Source organism: Bos mutus, chromosome 22 (genome assembly GCF_027580195.1).
Source record: "Bos mutus isolate GX-2022 chromosome 22, NWIPB_WYAK_1.1, whole genome shotgun sequence".
NCBI classification, from domain to species: domain Eukaryota; kingdom Metazoa; phylum Chordata; class Mammalia; order Artiodactyla; family Bovidae; genus Bos; species Bos mutus.
Genome location: NC_091638.1, coordinates 39382664 through 39401843, shown reverse-complemented (window position 1 = coordinate 39401843; position 19180 = coordinate 39382664). Strand labels below are relative to the sequence as shown.

Sequence of the window (19180 nt, the reverse complement as noted above, 5' to 3'; positions counted from 1 at the left end):
AGTGATCCCGAGACTAGGACAGATTGTATACCTCTTGATGTAGGAAACCAGACCTCACCGAGAACAAGCAGATTTTCAGAGAGGCTGGAGCAAAGGATCCGGGTGTAAGGGGCTGTGTGTCTGGCATGAGTTCTGGTTAATGGCAGAGACACATGATGTTGCAGTGAAGCATCTATGGTGGTGATTTCCAGTAGGTTGGGACCCAGGACCTGCTGTGTTTATGGAACTTGAATTAAATTGGGATTTACCAAGTGCCTTCAGTGTTCCAACGCCTTATTGAAATACAGGTGACGCTTGCATTGTTTTGAGTCTGAGCTCTGTGAGAAATGGTAAGGGGGCTTATTGATGGCAACTCCTAGTCATGATGTAAATGGAGAGACATGATGGATGCTGTAAATCGAGCTCAGACATGGTCATGGGAACATGAAACCCATGTCCCGTTGCAGGAGAGTATATGTAGTTGTGACTCAAAGTCATGTCTCTTCAACAGCAGTTTAGCTAATGCCAGGGCTTCAGAAAATAAAGACGAGTTTTGTGGCCCTATAAAAAAGCAGCTTTCTTTTTACTTTACAACTGTTAGGGGTGCTAGCGCAAAACTCGAAAAACAAAATAGAAAACAACAAGTGTTGTTGAAGATGTGGCAAAACGAAGACTTTTGTGCCCTGTTGAGGGGAATGTAAAATGGTGTAGCCACTTAGGAAACAGTATGGAAGTTCTTAATAAAATTAAACATAGAATGGCCGGATGATCCAGGAATCCTATTCCTGGGTATTTACCCAAAAGGATTGAGAGTTGGGTCTTGAAGAGAGATTTGAACTGTCATGTTCCTAGCAGTGTTATTTATAGTGGCCAAGTTTCCAAGGAATGGAAACAAGCCACATGTCCGATGACTGATGAATAGATAAACAAAATGTGGTATATTCAGAGTGGAATGTCATTCAGCTTTAAAAAGGAAGGAAACCCTGTCACAGGGCTACAACATAGATGAACCTTGAGCCAGTCACAAAACACACACACGTGCGCACACACACACGCACACACACGAGGCCACTTACATGAGTTACCTAGAGTAGTAAGGTCATACAGAAAGTTGAATGGTGAATGGTGGTTGCCAGGGGCTGGGGCTGATGGGAATTGTCATTTCATTGGTACAGAGTTGCAATTTTATAGATGAAAAATAGATTCTTTGAAATCACTTGAGCAACACTGTGATATGGTTAACCCTACTGAGCTGTACTCCTGGAGATGGTAAAGATGGTAACTTTTATGTGTGTTTTAACACTATTTTTTTTTTTTAAGTAGCACCGTAATTCATAGCTGCAGCTGGTTTTGAAGGAGTGGCATTATCCAAACAAACACAGTCTAGTTTTTTGTGACTTAAACCCAGCTATAGATTTTGAGTGTGCAGGTTGTCCTGCTCTCAATCTCCCTTGAAATGTGACCAAATCCACCTTTCCCCAGCTCCTGAGAGTGGCCCGTCGGGATCCAAGCCCCTTTTAGTATTGACATAGAGGTTCTTGTCCCGAAGCAGAAGTTGAGCCCTTCCTGCAGGGTAGGAGGCGTCTCCTACGGGTCCATCTGATATTTCCCTGCCTGTAGCATTTATAGTACATTGTACTCCGTTTTTATTTGCTTCTACTGGGATGAGAGCCAAGCCAGTAAAAGGCAAACAGCATTAATTCAGTGATGACATATGCCACTGAAAACTGTTTTTCTTTTCTTTTTTTTTTTTTGAGAAAGCAGAATGGAAGCAGTTTATTCAGATTCTTGTGGATGCTGAAATAAAAGAGGAAGATGATCTGTGGGGAGGTCATTCACCCTCCCCCGCCCTCCACACACAAATGCTCAACAAAGATTATATATTAGCATTTTGCTCTACGTTTCCACTGGAAGATGTTTCTGAAACTAAATCATTCTCTGAGTCCCAGGCCTGCCTGGCCTGACATCTTCTGACCCTCCTAGCAGCCCCTTATCTGCACATCACATCCATGGGAGGAGAAGGGGGCATAAGTCGATACCCGCTTCCCATTTTTATCCTTTTACACAGAACAGCAAGACGCAGCCCTGGAAAGAGTATGAAAGGGTTCTAGGTTCACAAAGGGGAATGGCCCATGCTGTAAAGATGGAGCAACAATCTGACTCACTTCTCATTGGTTGAAAACTAAAATCACTTTCAGGATAAAAGCTGAATTGGGAAAGCTGCCTGGTACAGCCTCTCTCTTGAGTCAAGTTGATGTTTTCAGAATCCTGGTCAGGAGTTTTGTTAAACCATGCTTTTTGCTTTTGATGATAAGGCTTTTACAAAAGCATTATCATGTGATAAGGTGTGCATGCGTGTGCATTCCTGCTGCTTCCTTGCGTCAGAGTGCCATATTGCAGATTGGAATTCGACTGGCCAGAGGGAGCTGGCCACTGGACCCAGGGATAAAGAAAGCAGGTCTTATGTTGTGTTAGGGAGTGGTGAGGACTGTGGCAAACGAGTGAGCCATAGCTTGTCTTAGAGAGTATGCGCCTTGCTTCCAGCTGATGTTTGCCATCTGGGAATTCAGATCTGTGATATGGGAGATTTTGGATAGTTTTTTTGTTTGTTTTTTTTTTTAATTTTTGATTTTGATTTTTTGCTGAACTCTATTGTTTATGAAATCTTGGCACCTACCTCTCAATTTAATTAATAATTCCCAGGGGAAGGGGTGCCAACCCACACATCTTTGGGCTGCCAGTTCACACTGCCCATGGCAGGCAGGAATGGCTGGGCTGGTCCTGCTAGTAAGACCAAAGCAACTGGACAGATCAGAGATGGGGGCAAGAAGGTGCCATGTTAACCCAGCAATCCTGCACTTGTCCTGGTGTCAGGGTTCAGGCATCACAAAGAGAGGCAGACTCTCCTGGAGCTGGGCAGCCGGGCTCTGCTAGACCGTTCAGGAGGTAGCTGGGTTACAAGTGAGGCTCTAAATACAAGTGAGCTGCTCCTAACTGTTCACCCACTCAGTCATGTCTGACTCTTTGCAACTTCATAGACTACAGCATGCCAGACCTCCCTCTCCTTCATTGTCTCCCAGAGTTTGCTCAAATTCATGTCCATTGAGTTGGTGATGCCATCCAACCATCTCATCTTGTATCGTTCCCTTCTCCTCCTGCCTTCGATCTTTCCCAGCATCAGGGTACTTTCTACTCCTAACAGTTGGGAGCATCTAATTTTATCAAAGTCAGCAGTGTCGCCTGGTTGAAAGGAAGAGAAGAACCACTGTTCTCTGGACGCAGGTACTGGGCTGAATGCTTGGCTGCTCAGGGCCGTCTTTCTGAGGATGCAACCTTTGCAGTCACACAGCCCTGTGCTCAGAAGGCCCTGTGTTTACATTTATGTTCTGCTGTCACCTCTTGAAACTCTTCAGTAATTTTGAAAAAGAGGCCCCATGATTTCCTTTTGCATCTAGCATAGTCTGCTTTGCATAGGTTATTTTATTTAATTCCCCTAAGTCCCTCCAGAGGTGAGTGTTGTCCTCTTGTTTCCCCTTGATAGAGGAGCGACCAGAGGCTCAGAGACAGTCACTTACCCAAAGTCACAGAGTGAAAAAGGCATGAGGCAGGATTTGTAGTCAGAATTTGCAATCCTGGAGGGCAGGACCTTGGTTTCTCTGAAAAGTCAGTAGTATGGTCTAGTGTTTGGGGCCTTGGCGTGGGGAAGATTGTTGGGAGACCGAGGGTAGGGGAGGAAGTGTAGACCCAGCTCAGGTGGCAGGTTATGTGTTCCGAGTTAGTTTCTAGTAGTTGACTGTGTGATGGCACTTTCTCCTTTGAGGGCCTGCTGGGCCATACCTTGAGTCAGGCAACAGGACAAGTGTTTCTTCCTAAAGCATGGCAAGAAGCTCTAGTCTTAGGACAGACTTTGAAGTTCTGGCTCTTCTCTGGTGGTCACCTCATAGGCTGCCCCCACTGCCAATGCCCCCAAAAACCCACCCGAGGTTCTTGTGATTGCCACGCGTGCCCTCGTATATTACAGGGGATTCAGATTCTGCAGACACCTGACGAGTGCTCTGCATCTGCCTGGTGCTATGCTAGGGTGCTGAAGAGGGAGAGGGTGGTGGTGGTGATGATGGTCGTCACAGTTGATAATGTTAAGTAGGTGCTTATGGGTGCCAGGCAGCACGCTAAGGGTTTTATCAAATTAACTCATGTAATTGTCACACCCCCCTCCCACCCCATTGTAGTGGGAAGTATCATTATTTCCACTTACAGATGGCAAAACTGATGCCCAAAGAGCTTAAGTAACTCCCCAAGTGTTGCATGACTAGGAAGAGACAGAGCTTTATTACTGTTCTATACGGAGACCATCGGCCTGCTCTGCGGGACCTTACAGTAAGAAATAAGAGAGCGCTTGAACTTACATGTGCCGTAAGAAAAGTGCATGATGACAATCACCATAGCGAAGATTAGAGGATTTATTTAGTTTTTGCTCAATGCCAGGCACACCTCTAAGCACTCTGCTGTGTCTTGAGTTTTCCCGCCACATCAGGGAAATAGGTTCTTGTCTCCCCATTTTATAGATGAAGAACTCCAGGCCCCAAGTGATGCCAGTTATCAATTAGAGGTCATGTAGAAAGTGGCAGAGCCAGGGTTCAAACCTGTAATCTCTACTGCACCTTCCAGAGAGCACAGACCGAGGGTTTCGGGAGGCTTCACAGAGGAGGTGATCCCTGCACCTGAGCCAGGACTGAGGGATCAGGAGGAGCTTCCAGGATAGGATGGAGCAGTGCTCCCGGAAAATGAGCTCAGCAGGGTCAGAGGTTGAAAGGTGGGATCATGGCCCAGCTGGTCACTGGATGGGTGGATGTGGCTGGATCCCATTGCAGCAGAGGTGAGTAGCAGGAGACGATGGGGTGGGGGAGGCCACTCATGGAGGACCATGCTGTCACCAGGGGCAGGGCGGGATTCCTCAGGAGGAGATGCGCATGACTGAGTGGCCATGGAGTGACATTCCAGGCTCCTGGTACCATGAAGACAAAGCGGGACTCTGAGTTTTAACATGCAGTCAGCTTTGTTGTGCCCAAGTGGAAATCCAGCCGCACTCCTATTTTTGCCTGGCTTTTACGTAAACGACCTAGGCAGATCGCGCTGCCTGCCATTAGTCCAGGCGGAGACCAAACTGCTGTCAAAATAATCCTTAGATTTTTCTCTTTCACTGCCAGCTGTTGCTGGTCTGAGTTCTCTTCCACAAATGCCACCATTCAAGGGGCTGTCTTGAAAGGGACTTCAGATAAGTTTACTCCTTCAACCTCTCAAAAAAAAAAAAGTGCTCACACAGGCGTGATGAAATGTTAGAAACAGCTCAGTTGTGAAATCTGAGGGAGTTTGGGGCGAGGGTCATTCTCAGTGGTTTGAGGATGAGCAGGATGTGACTTTGCCTTCTGCCTCCTCCCCGCCCCTGCCTAACCATGCAGTGGCCCAGACAGGAAGCCTCTTCTGTGAGAAGGAAAGGAAAGAAATAAGACACTGGGTATGCCCGGGCTTCCTGGGGTGGAAAGTGAGTTCCATGGTTGTAAGGCGTTTATGTCAGCCCTCCTGCCATATTTTCCATTAAGGGCACCATCCTGGCTTTGAGATTCCGCACCACCAGCCACATAATACCTGGCTGGGCTGCCCCCTGCTGGAGCCCTGCAAAATTCTCATTTGCAACTCGGATTCTTTCTGCAGCCTGTGACCAGAGCTTTGCAAAGAAAGCATGGTATAGAAGGAGAGATTGTACATCTGACACTTGTCTGCCTCAGCTTACAATCTTGCAGGACATGTCCTGTGGCCTAAAACCGGTTCCCTTAATCCAGCCTACAAACCCTGGCTGATGGGGCCTCCAACTCCATTTTGGACCCCCACTTCATCCTCATACCCCCTCTACTTCAGTGCTCTCTCTCCAGAACACATCCATGCTTGCCTTTGACCTGGCTAACTCGCCTTCATCCTTAAGCTGCCATCTGAACATCAGGAAGCCCCCCCAGAATCCCTGGGCTGAGACCACTGTTCCCCGGGACCCCTTGTGCTGCCATGGCATCACTTTCATTTATTCCAATTGCTTGTTCATGCATCTGCTCCTCTCCCTTTAAATTCCCACCCCACAGACACAGAGTTGTTCCCGTCTGACGTCTTCCTGCCTCCGCATCCCGTCTCAGCATGCCTGGCACGCAGTCGGGACTTGTCAGATAGATGCTAACGGAAGCCTCTGGGACATGGTATCACGAGAAATGGGCTAGCATGGTTAGGGAGGCTCTTTATAAACCTCCGTGTGCCCTGCTGAGGTTTTTCATCAGTGTGCGTGCCTTTGTCTTGTCACCTGTGAGCTGGGCATGCATCTGGTTCCGCCTGTGCATGAAACAGAGGAGGGGATCAGGGTCAACTGCATTTGAGGAAACCCAGTAAAAAGGCTGTAACCCATTTCTTCCTCACTCCAGGTCTTGCCTCTTTAATAATCTGCTCCCAGGGCCAATTATCTCTTTCCTGCTCAGCCCACCTCCTCTCTCCTGGAAACCCAGCCTGATTAGCCCTTCACGTAGTCCATCCAGCTCGGGTGCTCGGGGCTGGCTGAACGCTGGCCTCATTTCTGCAGAGCAGGAGGAATCCTCGCTGAGCCCTACAGCCAGCGGTGGAGGTGTCTGTGGGCTTCTCCCTGCCATCAGGGAACCTTTGCTTTCTCACCACGTGCTTCTCCTGACCGTCTCTGTGCTCCTGGGCTCTTCCCAACCCCACGCCGCCCTCAGCTTCCTGTGGACCACCTGGAGATTTCCAGGCATCGACCCCACTGTTCATAGACTAGGTTCTCACCTGAGTCTGCTGGGAACTTGTGAAGATCCTTGGGACCTGAGAGAGAGGAGGAGGAGCTGCTGGGGTAAGAGGTGCTAGCCGACCCGAGAGAATCCTCGACTGTTCCGCAAGCTTCCCCTCTTAACCCCCAGGCTGGCTACTGTTGAGTGGCCGATGTGTGCTGGGAGCAGAGAGAGATGTGGCTGCCTCTCTGAGAGCCTTTAGAAGGATGGGGTGAGGGGGCAGGCGGGAAATGGGATCAAAGGAAAAGCTTTTGAACCAGATTTGAGGGAAAATGGGTTCTCTGGGGATCTGGGTGGTGGGAGCTGATGGGCGGAGGAATCTGGGTACTTCTGCAGGGCTGTGCTTGAGTCCTGCTCCTTCCCCTTGGCCGGGAGACTGGGGGATCCACTCGTGGACAGTTGTCCCACCAGGACTGTTAGGGAGGGTGGTTTCCCACAGCAGGACTAGAGGAGGGGGTAATGGATACTGCTGCTGCTGCTGCTAAGTCGCTTCAGTCGTGTCTGACTCTGTACGAAGAAATATACACCCGATCAGTCACAGACAGTTGTCTTAGTAAAACCCATCTTTCCCTCCCTCCCTCCTGCCCTGGCAAACCTGCCAGGCTCCCCTGTCCATTTTCCAGAAGCGGGCTCCGTGCTCCTTTCAGACCCGAGCACATTTCTTCAGTATATCCAGAGGCCACTCAGGGTCAGTAGTGTTCTCAGAACGAGGCTGGGTCTCTGGCATCAGCTCAAGTCTTTTCAAAAACATCTTGATCTCTTATCTTCAAACCCATCCCACTGGTGACTACGGGGTGCAGCCTGCAGAACAGGCCCCGCTTGGCTTGGGACTCCCCAGGAAACGGCGAGGACAGTGGTTTGCCCCTCATCACCGGGCAGCCCCATTCTCCAGAAACCACCCAAAAGTGGGGCAGAGTTCTCTGACACACTCAGGCTCCCCTGGCTCCTGCGCTCGGCTCGCCTCTGCCCTCTAACTGGCACGGTTTCTCTTTGCAGCAGAGAAGAACACCTCTGGGATGATAAGCCGGCCTTCCCCAGGGAGGATGGAGTGGATCATCCCTCTGATTGTGGTGTCAGCCTTGACCTTCGTGTGCCTCATCCTTCTCATTGCTGTGCTCGTTTACTGGAGGTGAGTCGCCAGGCAGCCCTGGCGTGCGGCTCGGGTTCCGTTGTCAGCACGTGCCCAGTAAAGGGGGCTTACGCAAGGGGAGGGCACGCCCACGGCCTCTTCACTTAGAAAGGTAAGGTGGCTGCGGTACTTCTTGTGTTACCATCTGGGAGACCCGCTTTATCTGCAAGCAACTGGAGATACAGAGCCACTGTTGAGATTAAAGCACCCATGATGAGCTCCTAGAATTCAGTGCCAGAGAGGCTTTTGCTCAAAAATCAGGGAGATAGCGAGTTCAAGTACCAGCTCTGCTACTTGGTGGCTACAATTCCCATTTCTCACTTTGAGCTTTAGTTTCTGAACCTGCAAAATGAGTTAATAAGTTTCCGAGCTTTCCCAGTTTCTCTGAGACCATACTCCACTTTGTCAGAACCACATAATAGCTCCTCTTGACCTTAAAATTTTCTTCATAGCCTTTTACTGAAAATTCAATGATAGAACATTTATCATATTCTGTGGCATTTAATACACATAAGATAAAGATGGCTGATGGTAAGTCATCCTTATATTAGCATCATCCTTGAACTGGTTCTCACTGCTTCCCGAGGGAAGCCTATTTGAAGCTTCTATTTAAAAGTTGTCTTTTTCAGCTCCACACTGTCAGCCAGTTTAACTGAGTGAGACAGGCTGGCCCACTTGGTTGCCCTGGCAGGCTTCACCTCTCAAACTGATGTAGGAAGCTTCTGCCCTTTAACAAGCTTCATCAGTAATGAACAGGCGTCATGTTTCCCTCCCTTCTTTCCATTCATTTGATGAATTTTGAGCCCCTGTTGTGTGCCACTCTCCTCTTATGGAGCTCACATTTTAGGAGAGGAGACAGGGAATAAATAAAGCAAACAAGATGATATTAAGTGTACAATGAAAAAAGTCAGTCTGGAAGGTGGAGGGGAATGCTGAGGCTTTAGGGTGAATAGTCACAGTGGTCAGAGTGGTGGTGGTGGTGGTTGTTGCTTGGTTGCTAGGTCATCTCTGACTCGTTGCGAGCCCATGACTGTAACCCTCCAGGCTCCTCTGTCCATGGGATTTCCCAGGCAAGAATACTGGAGTGGGTTGCACTTTTCCTTCTCCAGGGGATCTTCCCAACCCAGGGATCAAAGCTTCATCTCCTCTTGGCAGGCGGGTTCTTTACCACTGAGCCACCTGGGAAGCCCTCAGAGTGGTTAAAGAAGGCCTACCTGGTAAGGGGTATTTGTCCAAAGGAGTCAAAAGGGCTCCATCTGGGGCAGGTTCCAAGCAGAGGAAATTGCATGTGTAAAGGCCCTGAGGCAGGAATGTTCCTGCTGTGTTCCAGGAAGAGCCAAGAGCTGTGGCTGGAGCAGGTGAGTATGGGGGACAGAGTGTAGGAAAGGGTATCAGGAAGAAACAGGATAAAGGGGAGTTGGCTCATGTACAGCTTTGTGAACACTCCAGACCACTGGAACACATTGCCTTTTACCATGACAGAAGGAGTGTTTGGTAGAGAAGTGTTGTGATCAAGATTCCTTGGCTGTGTTGCAAAGAACACTGAAAAGGAGCCGGGGCAGAGGCAGAGAGACCAGCTAGGAGACTGTGGACTTGTCCAAGAAGGAGTGATGCTGGCTCGGATGAGGGCAGCCATGCAGGTTGTGTCCTGATGGACTGTAGATACATCCTGAAGGTGGGATCAACACAGTCTGTGAACAGATGGTGTCCCTGGGTCTGTTCTCAATCAGAAAGGTCAAGGGAATAAGGAAGGGTTCATCTGAGAGCTTCAGCTGGTGTCTAAGGGTAACCATGGTGCTGTTCGCGCTATAGACCAGCTAGGTGATAGCTGACGTTGTGTTTCAGGGTGAGCCTCGGAACACTAGACTCATGTCCCTGTCACCCTTTCTTCGGGACATATTGGTTTTCAAACAGATATTGTCTGGAGCCCACTGATTGGTACATCGGAGGCTGCCTAACATGGGTTAAACTGAGCAACTGGAGGTAACGAAAGGTCTGCACGCCCTCCTCTTTTCTCTGCTTGGTGCTGTGTGGTTTTAGTTGCAGACTCTCCGCAGGAAGGAGCGGAGAGGACCCACTGCTGCCCCAGGCTTGGTAACCCTACCAGCTCCAGTGTGAAAAAGTTCCTGTTCCCAGTAGTTCTAGCACAAACCTCAGTGTTATTTCTGCTTGGCCCACCTTGGTTCTCTGCCTCCCTGATAAGGGTCATGCTGGCCACTGAGGACCATGGCTATTTGGTCAAGCAGATGTGGATACCAGGCTGACCAGACAGACATGTTGATAGCAAGCTGCTTACAGGAAGGGGCTGTGCAGTGTCATCAAGAGAGCTTTTAAGGTCCTTCCATTCAAGATGTATTTCCCCATGAGAAATTCATACTGTGTATACTTTTGAAAAACTCAGTGAGTCTGAATTGCATTCGTATTGAATAATATATTATTATTTCACGTTTAAAGTATGTTTATAATGTTTTGTACATGTTATTTACATGTTAGTTAGTTACTATTAGTTGCTCAGTCGCATCCAACTCTTTGTGACCCCATGGACTATAGCCTGCCAGTTTCCCCTCTCCGTGGGATTCTCCAGGAAAGAATACTGAAGACAGTTATCGTTCCCTTCTTCAGGGGATCTTCCTGACCCAGGGATCAAACCCAGGTCTCCTGCACTGCAGGCAGATTCTTTATCATCTGAGCCACTAGAGAAGCTGATAAACATATTATCTGTGTATATTCAAAGCTTGGTTTAAAGTAACGAGAGGTTTGCACCTCCTTCAGTAGGTACTGCCTATGAGTCGACGTGTTTCTTGTTGTTTTGGAGGGCGTTTTTTTGTTTTTTGTTGTTTTTTTAACAATGTTATTTATTTACTTTTGGCTGTGCTGGGTCTTTGCTGCTGTGTGGGCATTTCTTTTGTTGCAGCTGCTGGGGGTCACTCTCCAGTTGCAGTTCAGAGGCTTCTCTTACGGAGCACAAGCTCTAGAGCACGCAGGCTTCAGTGGTTGCAGCACATGGACTGAGTCGTGGTTCCCAGGCTCTAGAGCACTGGCTCAGTAGTTGGGGTGCACGGGCTTAGTTGCTCCGCAGCACGTGGGATCTTCCCAGATCAGGGATCAGACCCGTTGTCCTGCACTGACAGGCAGATTCTTTACCACTGAACCACCAGGGAAGCCCTGCCTGTGAGTTTTTACCAAACTCCTAACATGCCAGTACACAGGAATGAGTGCCAAGGAGAAACTTCTTTCAGAACAAACAAAGTGAAATTGAATTAGCATCAGGACAGATGAGTTGACCAAACATGAGAACACCTAGAGGGAACAAGGATCTTTTTTTTTTTCTTTTTTCAAATTTTTTTTCTTTATTATTAACGTGAAAGAGAGATGTGTTGGGAGAGTACACAGAGAAAATGCATACGTGCTGAAGGGAACGGGTGTTCCCCTCTAGCGATGTGGTTTTGAAGCTAAAACAATAGTGCTCCTCTCCTGCCTTTGAGGCACCGTGAGAGCAGATGGTTGGCAAGCAGCCTTGACATAAGTAGAGCACGCAAGCAGATCAGAACCTCCTGGAGTGTTTCCTCAGGTGACAGGCCTGACGCTGAGGTTTCAAACCAACTCTCCATGGTGGCGGTTTCCATAACCGAGGACTGAGTGTTCGCAGCTATTGCTGTGGTTTCTGCGTGTTCACTGAGGCTGAACTGCATGGCCCAGAAGTATAACCCTTCACTCCCATTGGCCAGACATGGTCACACAGCCCCAAGGACACGGGAGAAGTGGGAGCGTACGCTGGTATTCATGGAGCACCACCAGAAGTGTCCTCAAATGTTGGCATTATTGGGTTGAGTATTATTGGGTTTCTTGAAAAGGACACCTTTGGAGGCCAAATACTAGTTTTGTTACATTTGGCTAAAACTGAAAAATAGAGGATGGGAAGCCCAGGTGGCTCAGTGGTAAAGAGCCCACGTGCAGCGCAGGAGACACGGGAGATGTCAGTTCCATCCCTGGGTCGGGAAGATCCCCTGGAGAAGGAGATAGCTTCCCACTCTAGTATTCTTGCCTGAGAAATCCCATGGACAGAGGAGCCTGTTGGGCATGGAGTCTCAAAGAGTCAGACCACAACTTAGTGACTAAACCAGCAAAAAGTACAGGTGGAGACCTCATATATTTTTGTCCACTGGAAGGTGTACAGAGGTCCATTGGGGACTATCTGAGCAGTATTTTTACAGGTATCAACATGGGTTTGTGGGAGAAATTTGTTTTGAAACATGGTTGGCTGAGATGTTACTAGTAGCTCTCTCTCAAATTCTCCTTGCCAGGGTCCGCCTTGAAGAGATGTAGTCAAATCCCTAACAACGCAAAAGTTGCTGCAAAGCTAGAAATAAGCATGCAGGGCATTTGGGGACAAGGAATAGGGTGGTGGGGTGGCTAATAAGGATAAACTCGAGGAAAATCGTGCCTCCTTTTACAAGCGGTGCCCTGTGTGTGCCTTTTAAATAGTGCAGCCCATATCAGCGTGCGACGCTGCAGAGCTGTAGTCGTTGCTGTTGAGATGAGGGAGGAGAAATCAATTCCGTACTTTTTAAAGTGTGCCATTTTGGCGCTGTTCCTCCAGACAGTAACAAAATGCACCTCTTGAATGACTACAAAGTACATTCCGAGAGCTCTAGCCCTCGTCTCACCAAGACAAGCTGTTTATATGGCACTAATGTGCTGGCGTTCCTGAAAAGACTGGGAGCAGCCAGCTGCTGCCACTCAGAAACAAGAGGAAATTTTGGAGAAGGTTTCTTTGCGATTTGCATCCCTTAAGGCTGATGCTGGGGAAAGAGCTGTACACAGGACTTTATGCTAGGGCACACACGTTGTTTGTTTATTACCTTATTCCATGGAATAGCTTAATACCGTGTAAGTAAGACATTAGCGTCCACTTAGAAGGACCACGAGGGAAGTCCCTACAGTTGACCTTTGAACAACGCAGGATTAGGAAGATATTTTTTTTTTCCTGTAACCTTGAGGAAAATTGCTTTGAAGGTAGCTCTTCTCTCTCTGATGAGCAAAGAAAGTCTGACCCCTGAAACGGCTTCATACATCTTAAGGTCTAAACAGCCAAGTGTCTTACTGAATATTCAGCAAATCACACATGTGCTATGTGGATTGCGTTGCCACCTAATTAAACATTCAAATCCTAGGAATTATTACATCCATTTTGCAGATCAGAAAACTGAGGCTTGGTAAAATCACAAGTGAGAGCATTCATCTCCTGGATTTGAACCCAGCCAATGTGACTTCAGGTGGCACAGTGGTAAAGAATCCGCCTGCCAACGCAGAAGATGCAAGAGATACAGGTTCAATCCCTAGTCGGGAAGATCCCCTGCAGTAGGAAATGGCAACCCACTTCCGTCTTCTTGCCTGGAGAATCCCACAGACAGAGGAGCCTGGAGGGCTACGGTCCATGGGGCCTTCATTGCCCACTATGTGAATCGTTACATTATTTTGCCTAGATGAGGAGTAGCTTGTCTGGAGGCATTCTCTTCCTTCCACAGTCTGTTTTTATAGCTCATTTGCTTGTTGAAAAGATCTGAGAAGATCTTATGATTTGGGTCTGCCAAAGTCGCAAAGGAGAAAACTTGAGGACGGGCTCTATTTTCAGGTGTTTAAGAAGCAGAATAGATTGTGATGCTGAGTAATACCACCTTCCTGTCCCATTCTTAGTCCCAGCTAATCAGTGCTATCTTACCTTGATGACAAATTGAGCGTCTCATTGACCATAATTGTAGCTTGGGAGAGAACTTTCCAGAAGTGTAAAACAGCTTTTCTTCTCAGATTCAGAGAGAACTGAGCTAAGTACAGAGACTCTGAAACAGCAAACCAGAAAGTCTTAAGTGAGAATTGTGAAAAGTAACCCCCGTTGGTTGAAGTTTAGTAGTAGAAGGATTTCACTTTCTGGTCTGAGAAATCCACATCCCTCTTGAGCACACAACTGAGCCGTCTGTAAATTCCACGGCACATCAGTCCACATAAGTTTAGCTTCATAGGCAGGTGGAGAAAGGTCTCTCTTTTTACTCTCATCTTTAGACTCCCAGCAGTTTTGCCCTCTGTCAGTGCCTCCTCATTTAGAATGCTGTTCGTGAAAGCAAGTGTGTTTTGTTGACACTGCAATTTTTCTCTCTCCTAGATGTTCAGGGGGAGACAGTGTAATAAATAAGAAGGGACATAAACCGCAAATGTGTGCAGGGTTTGAGTTGGCATGACAGAGGCTCTGGCAAACAGACAGATGCACATGAGATCAAGTGTGGGCATATGCCGACATCCTTCTTGCTGGAGGAACGGTTGACCACGTGTGCCTAGCAGAGCTCGGGTCCCTCCTGGATTCCACAGTAGCAGCAGTGACGCTCAGAGCACTGTGAGCCGTGTGCAGGTTCTCCGCCCATCTGCTCTAGCAGCGGGTGCTTCCAAGCCTGCTCTCCAATCACTGGATTTGGCTTAGACATTTGTCTCCCACCCCCATCCCAGGAAGGTCACAGAGGAGCTGGGGCAATAGCAATGATTCCTCCCGTGTATGACTATGAACAAGCTAGCGAGGAGGAAGCATGATAATAATGTCACGATAATAATAATATTATTATTATTAAATAATAATAAGCACAATAATAATAAGTCACAGCAGCCAATAGTGGTGAATTAGCACAAAGCAAAGTGGCCTGACTTAATCCTCACAGCAGCCACGGGTGTTGGCCATGGTGTTGGGGACTGTTCCTTCCTTCCCATTGAAGGAAACAGTGTCCACAAAGGGAATGGACTTGCCTAGAATCACAAGCTAGTACCTTTGAGAAGTGCAATTGACCTTGTTTTATTTTTTTGGCTGTGCCATGCAGCATGTGAATTCTTAGTTCCCTGACCAGGGATTGAACCCATGCTCCCTGAGGGGGAAGTGTGGCTGGAGTCTTAACCACTGGACCACGAGGGAAGTCCCTACAGTTGACCTCTGAACAACGCAGGTTTGAACTGCAAGGATCGACTTTGAGTTTTTTCTAGTAGTCAACACTGCAGGACTATGCAGTCTGGTGTTTGGTTGAATCCAGGGAATCACAGATGTCGAGGAACTGTGGATACAGAGGGCCAAGTGCATTGCATGCAGATTTTTGACTGTGCAAAATGTTGGCACCCTTATCTCCATGTTCAAGGGTCAGCTGTACTCAAACCTAGGCCTTTGTTTTGTTTTGTTCACCTAAAAGACCCTTTATAGGTGGCTTACGTATTCCTTCCTCCCTTCATTTATTCGAAAACATTTCTTAAACATCTAGTTTGTGTCAGGCACTGGAGATATGGTGAGAAGATAGAAGTCCTGTCTCAAGGAGTGTGTAAGGGGTCTTCCCTCGTGGCTCTGTGCTAAGGAATCCGCCTGCCAATGCAGGAGACACAGGTTTGATCCTTAGTCAAAGAAGATCCCACATGCCTTGGAGCAACTAAGCCCATGCACCACAGTTATTGAGCCTGTGCTCAATAAATAAAGTTATTGAGCCCAGGAACCCCAACTACTGAGTGGGTTGGGATGGGAACCCCAACCCCGTGTCTTGCAGCTACTGAGGCCCACATGCCCTAGGGCCCTTGCTCTGAAGCAAGAGAAGCCACTGCAATAAGAAACCTGCACACCACAGCTAGAATACAGCTCCAGCTTGCTGCAACTAAAGAAAAAGCCCACGTAGCAACAGAGACACCCAGCACAGCCAAAAATAAATAAATAGTTACATTAAAAAAAAAAAAAGTGCGTAGGTTAACAGAATAGATGAGCAGGTAGAAAACAGTTGTCCCAAGTAGAGGTTACAAACTGGTGCCCTGTTTTACTGTTTTTGTGTAGCTGACCTCTTGTTTTTAGAAACGAGAATTACTTTGAAAATGGGAAGAGTTTGCCTAAAACTCCCACTGTCTAGATTCTCATGAGAAACACTGAGGTGTGAGATCACTGTTCTCATACTCTCTCATGGCACTGGTGGGCTGCACAGACCTGACCGTGGCCCCCTGCTCACCAGTCTGCCCATCTCTGCCCTGACCTCGTACGTGCATTCCCAAGGCCAGTGGTGATGAAAGGAAACTGTGCTCCCGGAGGTACTTGCCCATCGTCAGAGCTGGGCAGAAGGGAGTCAGGGAAGGCTTCTTGGAGGAGATGGTTGGCTCTGATTTTCATAGAACTGAGAAGGATAGATGTTCAGAGTGGAGGAAAATCTGTGTGAGCTGATAGAGCAGCATGTGTTCTTGTTGTATTTGGTACTCCTTGGGGAAAAACACACTTCCTCGTTGTAAAAATAAAGTCCACTTTGATGGGCAGCCTCAGATTCTTTTTAAGGGAATCTGGGGCATGTACAAAGGCACTGGGTCAGTCTGAGCTGCTCTTCTGCATCTCACGTGAGGGAGGGAATGAGGATCAAAGGATAGGTTTATGCGCAACTTTTCTCAAGTCTGGAAAAAGCCAAGCTTCCAAGTCATAATTTTTGATGGCTTTGTGTGATCACCTTTATCATTTTCGAAACAAACTGCCCTCAGGGCCACCTGTATTCCAAGCATCATTTTTTTCTTTTATAATCTGGTAACTGCTCATGTCACTTATCTCTGTCCAAAACATGGACCTGTAGCCATAGTTCAAGAAGGTTTTAATGTAATCATTAGGAATAATTGTTGCAATGCAGCTCTTCAAAGCCTGACAGTGTGTGGAGCCAATCGGGAGAAGAAAGTGCATTTCCTGATGCTAAAACGTGGCTTGGCTCTGACGATTTTTTTCTAATGACTCAGTGGTGTCTTGCTCTGAGATGCTAAAAGGCATGGGGATAGGGAGCCTTTAGAGACCCCAGCTGTTCCTGAAGATAGTCACCTATTTTTTTTTTTTTCTTTCTTTTCTCTGGACAGCTGTGTGCAGGGGAATCTGGGTCACGTGGCAGATCCCAGGCAACTTTTTGCTCAATAACTGTTTCCCAAGTGGCTACTCAGGGCCCTTTCAGAATTCAGGAGACCCATCCGTTGTCATAGTAACCAGCCCCCCTGCTGTCGAGTTGGCCCTGAGATGCCAGCTGAAGCTCTTGGAGCCAGGGAACACATAGTCACTTAGACAAAAGCAGGGAGAGACTCGCTAAAGATTGCCGTTTATGCACTGTGATACTTAAGAGACAGGACTGATTCTGTGAAGAAGTGCATGGATCCATTTTTCAACCACGTTGGCTTTGCAGGAAAGGGAAACTGCTAGACATACTCAGTGTCTGCTACATCACCGGTGCCTTTCTTTGGATTTCTCAGAATGAAGAGTCCTCCCTCCCAGGGTTGATGAGGTCTGTCTTGTCGGGTTTCTCAGGTAGCCCCCTCGATTATTTGGGATATTAGTTTTGTAGCATTTGCTTCTCAGCGGAGTGTTGTCAGTTTACAGGGTGGGAGTTTGAAGCGCCTGCGATTGTGTGTGAGGAGAAACTGCGGAGATAGCCGGCTCGGCTCCAAAATTCCTGAAAGAGTGAGTCTGGCAGAATTCAGAGTAGGGCTAAGGGTTGAGAAGAAGTCTAAATATTTTAGGAAGCTGCAAATTTCAAGTTCTTATGAAAATTTGCAAAAACACTCCCAACACACTCGTGATTGCCTGGGATTAATGTTGGTAGCCGCGCTGCGTGTGTGAGAGAGAGGGTTTGAGGACAGTTGTTGCAATTCCACAGTGTGCTCAATAGAGGGAGACAAGAAATTCTGGATTATAGCACCTTCCCCCCTCCACTGCTTTTTAATCATTTTCCCAAGTTTTGACTTAGCCCTTATTTGGTTTCAGCACCAAGCACTTTTACCCACCATCGAGGCTATTAATTATCAACATAAAGGAAATCTTGTATTGATGGAGAAGAAAAAACCAACAGTTACGCATTAGAGAAAGTCCATTCTGAGAAGCAGGAAGCCACCAAGACAATCAGAAGTTCACAAGTGTTCTTTGAAATCACGTCCTGAATGCAGAGTTCTGCATGAGATTAAGAAGAACTTCCAAAAAAGGAGAATGTTTCCGTATCGGTGTTAGTCTCTAGTGTTCTATGGAGTTGAGAAAGAATACAAAATCCTTTCAATGCGAACTCCTATAGCCCAGGTGGTTTGGGGATTACATATAATTAAAGCAACACTTCTCAGGGTGATCACAGTATATCTTTTCAAATGCTAGAGCCAAGCCTCCAACGCTCTGCTTATTTAAGTATTAAGAGGAAATGAAACGTCAGACCTAGTGTATCGCAGTCACTTGCCCACTGCTACCCCACCCCACCCCACCCCAGCCGCCCGTATCTGAGCTGCCCTCGTGTGAATCCACCCCCTGTATTGTGAATCAAAGTGTCTTTCCAGAGAGCAGAGACATGCATGGAGAAAAGACCAAGCCCCAGACCAGTCGCACAGCACCAGTTTCAGAGAAATTTGTGGCAGAACTGAGGTTCAAACGGTACCCAACCTGTTCCTGCCAAATTGTGTTTATCCCAGCGGTGGTTTAAGCCATCCTATTTGCCAGGGGAGCTTGTCAAAGGTGGGAGGCTCATCAGAAGCTGTTACTGGGTCGGTGGTATCCTTATGTTCTGATCACACTGTGGGTGATAACAGATTTCTAGTATCTTAAAGACAGCTTTTTAAGAGCAGAATTTCCCTTTTTGCATTTCTTACCTCAGTTTTGAAAAACCTTAAGAAGCCCAGTAATCTTTGTGGGTAAACCCTTCTCTTTGGAGCATGCCCCCAGCGAGGTCCAGTGGTGGGGTTGGTCTGTGCGAAATGGGAGGGAGGGGTGGCCGATTGAAAGTACTGTCTTCTACACCTGTTCTCTTCTGTTTTTTGTCCATTTAGAGGGTGTAACAAAATAAAGTCCAAGGGCTTTCCCAGACGTTTCCGTGAAGTGCCTTCTTCTGGGGAGAGAGGAGAGAAGGGGAGCAGGTGAGGGGCAGTCAAGCTGAAGGTGGGGAGGGGGTCTCTTTGGCCGGGACTGGCTTGCCGGATTTTTGTTCTGTTGCCATGCGGAGTCAAGCCCTCCGGACAACACAGCGCTGAAACTCACCTGTTGTACCCCAGCTCCCAAAAGGATGGCTTGCAAACATCAGTGTGGCTGGCGGGTAGCTGGTAGCAATGCCAGTATGTCCCCTGTGTGCTTGCTGTGCTTGATTTTGCCATTGGAGGGGGATGTTTTTAATTTCTAGGATGGGGATATTTTATGTTTATGTGTTTGTATGTCTGCTGCATCCCTTTTCTTTCTGAAATTTCAGATGTT

The 19180-nt window shown here is 47.6% G+C and overlaps 1 protein-coding gene across 5 annotated transcripts in view; it reads left to right on the top strand.

Annotated features, from left to right (window-relative positions):
• PTPRG (protein tyrosine phosphatase receptor type G) overlaps positions 1–19180 on the top strand; it is a 775417-nt gene that overhangs the window by 676731 nt on the left and 79506 nt on the right. For 4 of the 5 annotated variants that reach the window (XM_070359914.1, XM_070359912.1, XM_070359911.1 and 1 more), the window contains 2 exons: positions 7809–7941; positions 18763–18849. In XM_070359914.1, coding sequence (XP_070216015.1) covers positions 7809–7941; positions 18763–18849 — 220 coding nt within the window. The remainder of the gene's footprint in view (positions 1–7808; positions 7942–18762; positions 18850–19180) is intronic. The other variant, XM_070359913.1, reaches the window with a different exon arrangement.